This window comes from Passer montanus, unplaced genomic scaffold (genome assembly GCF_014805655.1).
Source record: "Passer montanus isolate IOZ18808 unplaced genomic scaffold, ASM1480565v1 scaffold87, whole genome shotgun sequence".
NCBI classification, from domain to species: Eukaryota; Metazoa; Chordata; class Aves; order Passeriformes; family Passeridae; genus Passer; species Passer montanus.
The window spans coordinates 2,247,406-2,260,918 of record NW_024374034.1 but is presented as its reverse complement, the minus strand read 5'-3'; the positions used below and the strand labels follow the sequence as shown (position 1 = coordinate 2,260,918).

The window sequence follows — 13,513 nt, the reverse complement described above, 5'->3', positions numbered from 1 at the left end:
ATTTGAGATGCAGCTCCCCCCAGCGCCAGCACAGAGGTCACTGCCCTGGCCTTGCTGCCCCACTATTGCTCACCCCAGCCAGGTGCCCTTGGCCTTCTTGGCCACCTGGCCACAGGCTGGCTCAAGTTCAGCTGCTGCTGACCAGCACCCCCAGGGCCTTTTCCACCAGGCAGCTTTCCAGACACTTTCCCCCAAGCCTGTAGAGCTGAAGGGGTTGTTGTGACCCAAGAGCAGGACCCGACCCATAGAAGTGGCCTTACTCTTCCTGAGTTGCCTGTCCCTTCTTCCCAATGTGTATATATATTTATATGTATGTGTATACGTATATATGTGTGTGTGTCTATACACATACGTGCAAGCATTAATGCAGTTGAAACTTTTTAGATGTGCCTTATAAACCATTATGATGTCCTTCAGACCCTAACTCCAGATATCCAACCCCCATTATCCACGAGGCAAGCCTATTACCTTTGCATTTGCTCATTCTTCCTTCTGATCCACCGACATAAAGTATCTGCTGTCCTCAAATTGTCTAACTTATTTGTACAATTGTATTAATCCCAGCTGAAGTATTTCCAGAGTATATATTGTTGAAAGCTGTTGCTCTGTTTCAGATCTGAGAAAAAAATTGATGGGCCTGAACATTTGTCTGAATTTGAATATCAACCAGTCTGCAGGAAGAATGCTGCTTCATATATACTGATTTTGATAAAAGTGATGCAGAAGTATTATTTAAGCATCACAAACTGTGTGAGGGAGGATGCCCACACATAAAAAAGAAGGAAATCAAAATGAAAATTCTCCAAATTAGTCTCTATTCTTGTATGTCTCATTGACTAAGACAGACAGGGTCTAATATTTCATAATACTTAATTGCGCTTAGGGAACAGCACACATCAATTAGAACTGAGAAATATTAACCAGGCTTCATTCAAAGCATTGCTGAGAAGCAAATAAAATAAATATTATCTCATTTTTATGGATGAAAAAGCTGAAACCAAAAGAAATACTGGGAATATGCCAGGATCCAGGCTACAGACAACCCAGCTCACAATCCTATTCTCCTTTCAGCAGAGCATGTTGCTTTATTGCAGTGGCAGCACCAAAATTACTTCACTTGCAGTAGTTAGCACTTGGTAGACCTACGATGTAGGCAGGCACTTAGTTTCTTAGTTTAGAAACCATGCAGCAGAGTCCATCTGTTCTCATCACTATTTTTAAAGCAACTTATCCAGACTCAGGTAGGAAATTTAAGGCGAAGGTGGATCTAATTTCTTGGAAGGTATTCACCTACCCAGATTCTGAGATAATCTCCAGGCTGCTTAGCTTCCTCAAAACACATTAAAAGGTGGAAAAGTAGATATGAGACTTCATATAAAAAATGCAACACATATATGTTTGCTTCCTTAAAGAACCACATTCTTCCAATATGATCCGCATGCTGTATGTTGTTTGCAGCAATGACCACTCCAGAATGAATGGCTGTAAATATCACGAAATTTTTAAGTCTCAGTTTAAGAGCAGTAAGAATAATTTTTGTAAAGTGTATCCTAAAGATATTTCACTTTTCTCTAGCACTGAGTCATCAAGGAGAGGTAAAATGCATAGTAAAAAGCAAAACAATCTCATATTTGCAATTGCAAGTGTAAAAGTTCATAACAGTACTCTGCTCACTTGATGACTTTTTCTGAAGTGCCATGTGATCTGCTTTTGCTTCTTTCCTGATTCATGAAATAGACTTACTCCCAAAGAAATTACACGGTTCATATCTTTACATTTACCACCTGCATGGAATTTAAAAGACCTGATGGACATAGCAAATATGCTCATTTGCTATACATTTCAGTTATGCTCAGGAACTAAGCACAAAGGTTAGATGAGGAAATCACAGGCAATATTTTCCATACTTATTCATCTCACCATTAGATGTTGGGTTTTAAACTTTTTGGTTTTTTTAATCTCTTAAGAACCATTAGAAATTTTATTTCTTATACATTATTGGAAAGTGTCTCTCATGCTAATTCAAAAATCAACTTTTCTTTGGACCTCTTTAACCCTTCTGACAGTAGTCTTTTAGCAGCTGTAGAAGCTAAAGTTCTAACTTGCTTCTGAGTTTCCTGAATTTGACATTAAGACACTTCAGGTGTAAGAGTCAGAGGTGTTCTTCAAAGTAAGTTTTATTCACCATTAGTGTATTTAAAGGATTTTAAACTACTCCTAAACTTGGGCTTGACAATACTAAAATCAGCAGAAAATGGAAGCATTCTGCTTCAATCATTTTGAAACAATAAAAACCCTTTTTTATTCCCCCTTTGAAATTGTAGAAAATTTGTATTAATGGTTAAGAATTATTAAACCTGTCAACAGAAATATAATTTTATGAACACTTTTATTTTAGTACACAATAAGGTTTGTATAAATGTTTTGTTCTGTTACTCTTTAATGACGTAACCCCTATAAAAACCTTTAAACCACAGATGCAAGCACTCACAACCCCCAGATCCACCCCCCCAAAAAAAATAAAATTAGTGAATAATCTACTGCTATTTTATTAAACAAAATGGTAAAAAAATATTAATTGCAGAACCTCCTGGGAACTCAAACCCTGTACAAGCATGTATTCTCAGAACTGGATGATAGGTCTTGCCCAAAATTTTATTGCTCTTAACTAAGAATGTATTAATAATGCAAAGTGAAAAATTACTCATTCTGTTTAAATGAAAAGAACACTGATAGCTATCTTATGTTTCTTGCAGTCTATTCCTAGTGGACTACTTCAATCCTAAAGCATCCTGTGCTCTTACCAAAGCTGTTCCCATCAGGCAAAAGTAGTAATTCCAATGCTTTACTTCAAATTACAGCACTTCAGTGATCATCACTCAGAAATCTGAAGCTGCCCATCAGCCACCAGTCTCCTAATCACACATCACTTGTCATCACTTCCACAGCAATCTGGACCACCCTATCCCTGTCCCTCATCCTGTTTTTACAGATCTCTTCCTTACAGAGTCAGTCTTGTTAGAAGCAGCAGACTATTTCTGTTCAGACAGTCAATTTGAATGGAAAAATCAAGAGTATTCGATCTTTTGTCATTTTTTCTTGTCTTCTAATTTCAACCTGTGTGCTCTTCAGAGCTTCCTTATGTACATTTATGAATGGAATTCATAAACGGAACTCTACCAGAAAACAATCACAAGCTCCTCTGCTTTTCCTCCCATCCCTTTTCCTCTACTATTGAACTGCCATCCTTTTATCTAATTGTTTTCAAAAAGGCAACAGAAAACTGATCAACATTTTAGTACATGACTTGGCTCACACCTGGCTATTTTTTATACTGAGATACTGAACAAAGATGAGACCTCCTGTTGTAGGGGCACTCTAACACCGGTAGTTCACACCCTATGATAATAACTACATCTCCAAATTGGAGAGACACAAGCAATGGCACATCCTTAAAGCATTATCTCCCATGTTCTCATTTACACAAAAAATCTCATTTGTGTAAGAGGATTACTTGTTTTCATAGCAAAACATCCCAAAGTGCATAATTTACACTGGGAACGACTCAGCTCTGTGAGCCTCTTAACCACACTGCTAATATAACCAAGGCGGCATTAAGTCAAACTTATACATTATTGTTGATGTAAAAACAACTTATAAGTTACATAACTATAGTCTTTTCCTTCAGTGCCATTAAAAAAAAATCAAACCCGTGCTACCGTAAGTCTACCAAAGTCTAAACTTACTAGTTTCAGACACACAAAAATAGATCTAGCATAAATACATAAATATGACAATTGTAAACATGAATTAATTTCCATAAAGGCAAAAAAATAAAAAGGCAAAGAAATATTTTTAAGAAATGTAGCTCTTCCTAGTGCATTTCAGAACAAGAATTAGAGAACAGTATACTCCTAAAACATTATGGGAATCACTGACATAATGAACAGATGAAACCTCAAAAATTTTTTGCCCTTCCATAGGAACAGCAGACCACAAGCTGCAGCAATGCACATGCTCTGCTTCTTCCAGTGTACCAGATGCAAATTCAAAAGCAGCACACACAACTGAATCTTTGTGCCAGTTTAATCTTTGGCTCACATTCAAAGATGACAAATTAATGCCAACATTTTACTCATGTGAAACCCACTCATTACATCTTGCACTCAGACCACCAGTGGAGTCACCATTTGGACATGGTTATGCCGACCCACCCATCCTTATGTTTCTACATGTGAATGTTCTTGAACATTATGGAGTAACGAATGTTCTAACACTGGGATAAACTGAATCAAAACCATTCATGAAAAAATATCATGTACATGCCTCAAAGATGGCTTGCTTTCTCTCAGACTTCTCTTTCCATCCTAGGAATATGAACTGCTCTACCCCATGCCCCACAGTGTCTTTCTGCATGAAGTCTCTCAGTCCATAACTTGCCTTTCTTCTCTTAGTTCCTCTTCTTGCTTTCCACCATCTATTTTTCAGAACACACAAAAATAGCTGTAGTATAAGTGTGACATATATGGAGTTCTAAAAATAAATTGTGATCTCAACTGGTTCTCTAGCAATTTTGTAGTGGTAAAAAAACCCACTACAATATATTTAATTTTACTTGGGTTTGAGTTGGTGTTTTAATCAGTTTCTGAAAAAAGATGAATTGTGTCATGGCATTTTTTGAGCAAAACAATGTATTACATCAAAGACAAAATAGTGAGTATTTAAATTTTTCAAGGTCCTTTTTTGTTTCTTTAATGAAAGAAAAAGACATATTTTTTCTTAAAGTTTTCCACCAGATCCAAGTGTATATGGACAACACCAGCTGAAGGTGCAAGCCAGATTTGTGGGGATTAGGCATTTCCTCTACAGTACTGTTACCTCCAACAGCTGTTTTAGTGATGAGGAGTCAAAGCTCACTCACGCAAAATACAAGTTTAGCAGTTTATAATCCTAAATCTAGCATATTTCCCCCACATGAATAAACTGCACAGAAAAAAAAACAACAACAACAAAAAGACAAAAAAAAGAAAGAAGAAAAAAAAAAAAGCCCAGAGAAAATCCCAAATATATTCCAAAGCAAAGCAAAACAAAACAAAAATGACTTACTGTCTTCTTCAACATTTTGACGGCGTAAGGTTTCTGGGTCCCTTTCTGCCTGCATCTGTAGACAATGGATGTAGCCCCACTAAATTTAAAATAATAAAAAAAAAAAAAAAGGAACAATAGTTGGGTTGTACATACAACTCTTCAAATCTGTCAATAAACAGAATTGCCTATATCTTCTACTCTTCCCAGTTTGGGCAAAACTATCTCACTTTTCCCCATAGATGCACTAAACCCTCCCCCCCAAAACCCAAGAAGTGTCAAAAACCCTTCTGTGTTTAACCAGAACTTCAGCAGTTACCCAGCCAACAAAAGTTGCAAGAGTTTAACATCCTTCTTGGCCACACCTTTTCTGTCTCATGGCAGTTCCTGGATGTTTCCTTGGCTAATTAAGTCACCATATCTTGCCTTCGTTAAGGAAACACATTTGCAACAATAGGTTACATTGTGGGGGTCTTCTCACTAATTGTTGATGACAGCAATGGTGACACAGAAAATTTTTGTGCTCTTCCTTGCCCACTGGACCAAAAAGTAAAATTTTGCACCAAATGGAGGAGGCAGCACTTTCGGTTAATTCACTGGAAACTGGTGGGATTTGTTCACAGCAAAAATGGACTGGGCTTACAACTGTTTGCCTTCAAGGTGTAATTACTTGAATGTGAAAAGCCTGAGCACTCATGAAATTATGGCTCTGCTGGATGGAAAGCACTTCTCTGAGTGGATAGTTGGGGCAGATGCTCCCCAAGGGAGGCTCAACTTGCTCGGCTTTACTTGTTCCTGTCAAGGGAGGGCCCTGCATTCTAGGAATTACTTAAAGAGAGGTTGAAACCTCTGGCAAACTCTTACTGGTTACAAACCCTTCAGATACCTTTGTATCCTACCCAAAAGAGATGCACTGAAGCACCATCACTGAAATTAAGGCATTTTTGGAAACTTCCTGCCCTCAGACACACTCCAGGACTTAGCACTTCTAAGTAGCTGCATAATTTTTAAGGTAGAGGGGACTGCAGTTGTCATATCATGAACAGCCACTGCAGAAGTACATACAGCAGTGCTGCAGTGAGAGAATTCTCATGCATACCAGACACCAAATTGCAGTGCAGGTCCCTCTGAACCAGGAGAAATTCATCTCAGTGAGTCTATATGGGACAACTATGACAACAGCAGCTTTCTTTTAAACACTAGAATGGCATAGCCATGCTTGACTATAGGAATAAAGCTGTGGCACAAGGTTCATTATTCTAGGTGCTGTACAAAACTGCCATGGGTGCCCTGCTCTTCTTCCTCCTCAGCATGGGCCAGACAGGTGCCAATACAAGGCTCTGAGTAGTAGGCACATCCCTATTTCATAAGTACATGAGTGAGAACAAGAACTGGCACTTGATTGAGAAGATTTATTTCAGAAAGACCTCTTCATAAAGAAAGGTCACCTGTGGCAAGGGTTATGCAGCTCAGTCATCTGAGGGCTTCTCTGCACCACATATAAATTAATCTTCACTTCATCTCAAATGCTAAAATGGTTTGTCTTGCTTAAAAGTATATTGATAAATGTGTGGGAGTACTGAGCTTCAGTGACTCCCAGAATCATTACATGAATTTAATTAGATCTCCTCTCCTTTGCCAAATCTCCAAAGACTCTATTTAGCAAGAAGAAAATATATACCACATTAAAAAAAAACCCTCACATCTTTTAAATACAACAAAACTGTTAAAAGATAGAATTCTAAGAATGTGCTGTGATAAGATTTATATCTCCAGTACTTCAATGCAGAAGTCAGTGCATAAACTGCAAATCATTCCTGTACCCTTCTTCATGTACACAGAGTGTAGTATAAGCATCAAATTTATTAGTTTACATATGTTCTTACAAAGTAGGCAGCAAACTTTCTAGAAATTACTGTATTTGGGTGAGGGCAGAATTAGAGAAGCTATTTAGCAGCCGCTATTAATCCAAATAAATAGATGATCATTACTTTGCAAATCTCTTGATGTTCACCGCTGCTGTGGCAATGGAGGGCAGTCCCTGTCACTCAGTAAAGCTACTGTCAGTAGCTTTTTACACCCCATATTATTTAACTGTCATAATGATGAGATGGGCATTTCCACCAGGAAGGATAGATAGCATCACACCACCTTTTACAATTCATTTGACTGTACCCAAACCTGGAAGACAGGCAGCATAATGCTTGAAAGAGGTGTAAGACAGCCTGGAGAGAGAATTCAGTTGAGCAGTTTGACATCAGGCTCATTAATCAATATTCAAAACACAAACAAGGACACTACTTTGAAAACTATTCTCTATTATACAGATTTCTGCATATCCCTGCAGTCCTAATTTGGTGTAAAACTGATGACAAGGTATTGCAAGACTCAGGAACACTTTGAAAGATTTTGCTTCTGATTTACATGGCTTTGTCCAGCTCTGATAGACTTGCTCTCACCAGCCAGGAGTGAAAACACCTAACATTAGCTAATGACCAACTCTGCTTTCCTCTTCCATGGCAGAAACCAGTACAGGAAATCAGGAACAGGATGGCAACCTGCTTACACCATGCCTGGTGCTAAACATAGCAGAGAGCTATTACTACTATGGACCTGATTCCTTGTTTCTTTGCTGGTAACAGGATATCTTTGCTTCTTCATGGTTAAAAAAAAAAAAAAAAGAAAAGTAGTGGGGAGTCGGGGGGCAGTGGGCAAGCAGAAATCAGCCTATGGATCTTAATGTAAATGCAGAAACCAAACTGCCTCATGTAAATCAGGGTGGTTTGCTTTGCTTCTTATTTTGGCTTCCTGCTGGAGCTTGCTGCTGAAGCTTTCTGGTGAATCAGCACATCCAGCTTTCCTGAGTGACTGTGACTTGGAAGGTCACCAACTGGAGCAATTCAAGATTTCATCACCAAAGAGCAGTGGGAAGATTCAGCTGCAAGACTCTCATGTGAAGCAGAAACACAGAGAGCTGCTAATTGTAACCTCCTGCCCCTACCCTAAGTTTTTGCAACATCAAACCTTGACTGCCATCATCCGGCTTCTCAGAACCTCCTCTCAAATTTGCATTAACTGAAAACTTCATTGATATGTTTTGTCAGAATACACAAATACACAGAAACCAGGAATCCTTGTGGCAACATGCCACTTTCCTCGGGCATGGAATTCATGGCCAGACACGCACACCTAGAGCCTCTCAATGTCCCATTCTCTACAACGGATGTTTGCTTCATCTGAATGATAAATGCAAAGAGTGCTACAGAAAGAGATCACATATACTCAATGGTTAAAGCACTTATTTGATAAGCAGCAGACAACAACCCTAGAGAATATTTAATCCTACCCTGTTAACAGTTTAAATGGGAGAAACTGAAAGGGTCCTGAGCCCCTACAGCTGATAATCCCTTGCAGAACTGCATTGCAGTGTATGACTGACAAGTGACCCATTACCAACTCAGGCTAGGAAACCAGAAATCATGTCTCCCATATTTCACAAGATTACTCACTGTATTGTGTTTGCCTATTTAGAATGGATTCGATCAGCTTTTGCCTCTTGCATTTAGTGATTATATACAAATATATATCTTTGCACATATACATATACATTTATATGCAATATTTATTATATATATTTGTGTATGTAAGTGTGCACTTATTTAGTTCTAAGCAAAATTAGGCTTAAAGGAGCATCCAGCTGCTGTTTTTTTGCACCTTTGCCTGGAAAGAGTCTACCTGAATTCAAAATACAAATTATTTGAAATTGGCTGGAATAAGTAAAATAGGGGGGGAAAAAGAGGGTGGAAAGAAAAGGAAAGAATAAAAAGCATATTCTTGGAATATGTAGTTGGCCAAGTTAGAGAATAGTAATTAGAAAATATTATTGAAAATATTGCCATTCTCCTTTGCTTGCACAAGTGCTTCAATCTGCAAAACTGCTTAATGATTCTGTTAAAGATTTACTTTTAAAAGCCCAGGTATAACTGTGATCATGCCAAAGAAGAACAGCAACAACATATATGTTTCTATATATACATATATATACATATATATATATACATATATATGTGTATTGAATTAAAAAAAACCCTGAAAATAATTTATACATCTTAACTGCTCGGTCATAATGGACAGTCTTGTGATGCCAACTACAATAAACACAATGACAACACTTAAGAAAGCTCATGATGTCCTGTGCATGGAATGTATCACAGCTGAGACACAGTATTAGCACAGAAAGTTTTCCTGAAGAACAAATACTTCAGTGGCAGGATAAATTCACTCACCCATTAGTCAACCAATGTAAGTATGTGCCACTAAATACATCAAAATAGACTAAAATTCAACATGTGTGTTGTCTAACATATGATTTTGAAAAACGCTTTTAAAATATTTAAAATGTGCAAAATCTTCTGCCCCCTCCCCACCCACCTCTCAATATACAATTGGTTGAGCATTCTGGATTATTTTTGTTATTACTATTCTCAGGTGTTATTAAGCTTCCAATGATTTCAGAAAGACACTATTTTAAAGGCTGGGCAGCAGTACCACACTGCCTGTGCTAAGGACTCCAGACAGCAAGACTGAGAGAAAAGTCAGGGCCACACTTCAAATAGATGCAGTCAAAAATAGTGGTGTCAGCACAGACGGAAGGAAGGCAGGGACGCCCAGGAGGGGTGTTAAGGAGGTGGAGGTGATCAGCAGAATTTGCACATAAAGCAGAAAATGGAATTTGCAGGAACCTGCAGTGAGAGAGAGAAAATACAAAGCAAGAAAAGACAGAATTTGACCCAGTTTGGAAAAAGCATTTCTTCCCTGAAACCCACAAAAAGCTTCTGCCTGTGAAACAGGAAAGGCAACCAAAATGAAATGTAGCCATATGGTTATTTGGACACAGGTAGATAGTAAAAGTAAATTCCTCAAACTGCAGCTTTTAAAATAAATTAACACTCATTGGGTGTAATTTCACTGTAAGAAGGAAATTCAATCTTTTCAAAAGTAGGTCAGCATTTCCACACCATGCCCACTCATCTTGGTTTTTATATCAACTTATTACAAATAGAGTCCTCAATGTCAATTTCATTTGGATCAAATTCCTTAAGTTCATTGACTTTTTAAAAATAAATTGGTTTGTGCTTCATGCAGTCAAGTAATAATTACACAATCAAGTTTGCCCAATAAAAACACGTGAAAGAATGATCGGTCCCAAGAAAACTGTACCTGGTACAAAGCCATGGAAATCTGTGCTGCCAAAACTGCAGCAAGAGATCAAAGTCCATTATAGGTTTCCACAAAGAATTCTGATTACTTAGTATAGTTTACAGAAGTATAAAGTTAAAGCTCATTAATTTATCTTTTCTTAGATATACACTAAAAGGTCAAAATGGATTTATAGAAATGAAATTACTATTCCTGGACTTCAAAATTAAACATCCAAACTTACAAGCAAGCAGGATAACAAACAAAAACCAAACCAAAACAAACCCCAAAACACACACACACACACACACACACAAAAAGATAAAATCTATTTATAGTGAGAGGAATTAAAATTAGTTTAAGAGTGCATATTTCATGGTATTACTAATACTGCCTTCACTTTAAAAAATACATGCATGCAAATTCAGCAATTTCACAACTTGAATTGCATGTAGAAGTATCAAACAAACTCTTTCTACAGTAATCTGACAAATAATTCTTAAGTTATTCAAATCTAATCTCAAAGCTTCTTCTAAGTATCAATATCTACATATACAGGGCTTGCAGGCAATTGCAAGCCACTGCAGCCCTCCCTTTTCCCTCACTATTTCACTACTTGTAAACAGAATGAAAAATTTCACAAAACATATATCATTTAGGAGCAGCAAAAAGCCTTTGATTCCCACAGACGCTGAAAAAAAAAATCTTTAACAAAGGCAAGGTTAGTGAAAAAAATGTACATAGTTCTGAAAATGAAATCCAATTCCATTCCAGCGTCCAGAGTTCTGGCTGGTTTGATTTTTAGAAAGAAAATATCCCCTACCTTTTCAGGTTTTGGTTTGGTTTTTTGTTTTTTTTGGTTTTTTTTTGGTTTTTTTTAAACTTTTAGCTACAGAATAGATTTTCCAATATTTGAGGTGAAAGGACTTTTGAGCAATTGTTCAGGCTGGCCTCCAAAGGCAGTGCAATATTCCAAAAAGTTATCTTTTATATTCAGCCTTCATTGCATTCAGCAGATAAAAGGAGCCTTAGACAAGCCCAACACAACAAAAAACATACACCATTAAAAAAAAACTTAATCAAACTAGTGCTTGCCAATATTCTTGAACCTGTAAATGCCACAGATAACAGTTTGTAGAACTATAATTCTTTAGACATGGAGTAGGTTGGCTGCTGAAACACTGATTAAAATGCAGCAGTTCAAGAAACGCCTGCTGTGGTGGCTCGACCAGCAGCCGATAATTCCTGCTGAGACTGCAGCAGTATATTTCTAACTTGCTTCCAATGCGGGTCCTCCCTCAAGTATTGCAGGAAATTTATAGAAAAGAACCTCTATCCCACAGAGAGGCTAAACACATTGTTATACCTAGATGTAGTGCCTTTTTAAATGGCAGGAATTCAGTTAGGTGTCACATTAGCTTCATTCTTTCATATCCATATCAACATTAGATAATTTCCCCCACATCAAATGCTACTTCTTAAATTTCAGTTTAGCTGGTAGGTAAATATTGAGAACAAGAAAGAGACCCTCAGCACTGAGTCTGGCTTCCCTGCCTTTCACTGAGTGGGAACAGCTGACCCAAACTTACAAGCAAGAATCATTATCTCAAGCATGAATTTGAAAAGCACAGAAGCAAAACTCAAACTACACTGAATTCCACAGGTTACTGCTGTACTGTGTGTACCTTGCTCCCTTGAAGTAACCCACCTTTCTGAAATTTGGGTTCCTAAACAAAACTTCAGGTATGACTGCTGAAATGCAGACAATGAGGTGAAGATTAGAGCACTTCCTACAGCACCATGTAAGAAATACCGTGTAGAAAATATATTCACCATTTCTTCTTTTTCCTTTAGCCCCTCTAATATGTTGGGTCAGACCACACATTGGAATAGCTGTATTCCTAAAACAGCCATGAGAATTCTCAGCAGGAAACCCAATTTCTTTCCTACCATGTCAGAAAAAATATTTCACTTAAACTTGCCTGAAACCGAACTGATAATAGTGGGGGTTTCACCTTTCAACATGAAGCTGTTGCAGTCCAACAGACACAGAAACTGATTTTGAATATTTTTTTTGGAAATTAGTTTTCCTTGAGAATGCTCTTTCCTTTTCACAGACTGGAGAGTTTTTGCTACCCATGTCTAAGCAGTTCAGTGAAATGAGGAGAGCAAAGAAAAGAAGGTAGAAAAGTGAACCAAGAGAAGCCATGCATGTTTTTGTCCTTGGTACTGAACAAGTTTGCCCCTTTGGACACAATGGGGCAAATCTTCCAACTCATGTGCTAACACTACCTATGGAAAATGCAGACCCAGATCCTTGGACTGGCAGTCTCAAGCACTTTCTCACAGTCTCAGATGCTGTGACCAGATATGGCGTGACTGGCTCTCCCTAAGTCACAAAACCTGACAACTGAAACTATCCAGTGAACTCACCCCTCCTGGGAATACATATGCCTTATTTCAAGCAACCCCTATTTCAAGCATTTGAACCCCTATCTCATAAGCAGCCCTTTTCCCCCCTCCTCCTCTTAAAAGATACTAATGAAGAATAAACACTATTTATTTAAACTTCATGAAGAGTGCATGCAAGGGGAAAAGAGTGCTGAGCAGTAAAAACGTTGTAAAACATTCTGTGTTACAAGCCTTTCCTTCCTGGGCCATTGCAGAATTACCTGGTGACATATTCCTTCATCAGGAAGTGTTTTATACAGTAGATACCATAAGCAGGTGTCAACACCATTGATTACTGCTCTTCATGACAATCTCCAGATGCAGGAGGCAGACTGGACTTAACCCTAAATGACAACATGTGGCAGTCTGAACATCCTCACACATTAACTCTGGTTCTCCTGGTTGAGGGAAGGGAAGCAGTGTGGAGGCTGTGGGCTTCTAACAGCTTGCTCTGTACACAGGAAAGTTACCAGCTGAAATCAAGACAGTGAAAAATTAATGGTTGTTCGAGCCTGCATATTTAAATCTAGCTTTGAACAAACTTTACAACCAGCAAGTTGAGGTCTAGTCATTTTCTGGATTCTGAAAGCTCTTGTGTCCATGTGTATCCTTTAATAGCCCTCTTTTTGGTAAGTTACAGAGTTTTTTCCTTGGAAGTTTGTGTTGTGTTGAATCATCAATTCCTATGCAGTGTCTTCTCTGAAACAAATTACTTTTGCCATGAAGTTTATGTTCAGTGCTAGTCCAGGATCCCTTAGTACAAGACAACAAAAAAAAT

General features: G+C 38.0%; 1 protein-coding gene across 4 annotated transcripts in view; it reads right to left on the bottom strand.

Annotated features, from left to right (window-relative positions):
* Positions 1–13,513, bottom strand: part of CAMK4 (calcium/calmodulin dependent protein kinase IV) — a 136,270-nt gene that overhangs the window by 72,301 nt on the left and 50,456 nt on the right. For 3 of the 4 annotated variants that reach the window (XM_039733408.1, XM_039733409.1, XM_039733411.1), the window contains exon 2: positions 5,107–5,185. The exons of the other annotated variant lie outside the window; for it this stretch is intronic. In XM_039733408.1, coding sequence (XP_039589342.1) covers positions 5,107–5,185 — 79 coding nt within the window. The remainder of the gene's footprint in view (positions 1–5,106; positions 5,186–13,513) is intronic. 4 annotated transcript variants of the gene reach the window in all.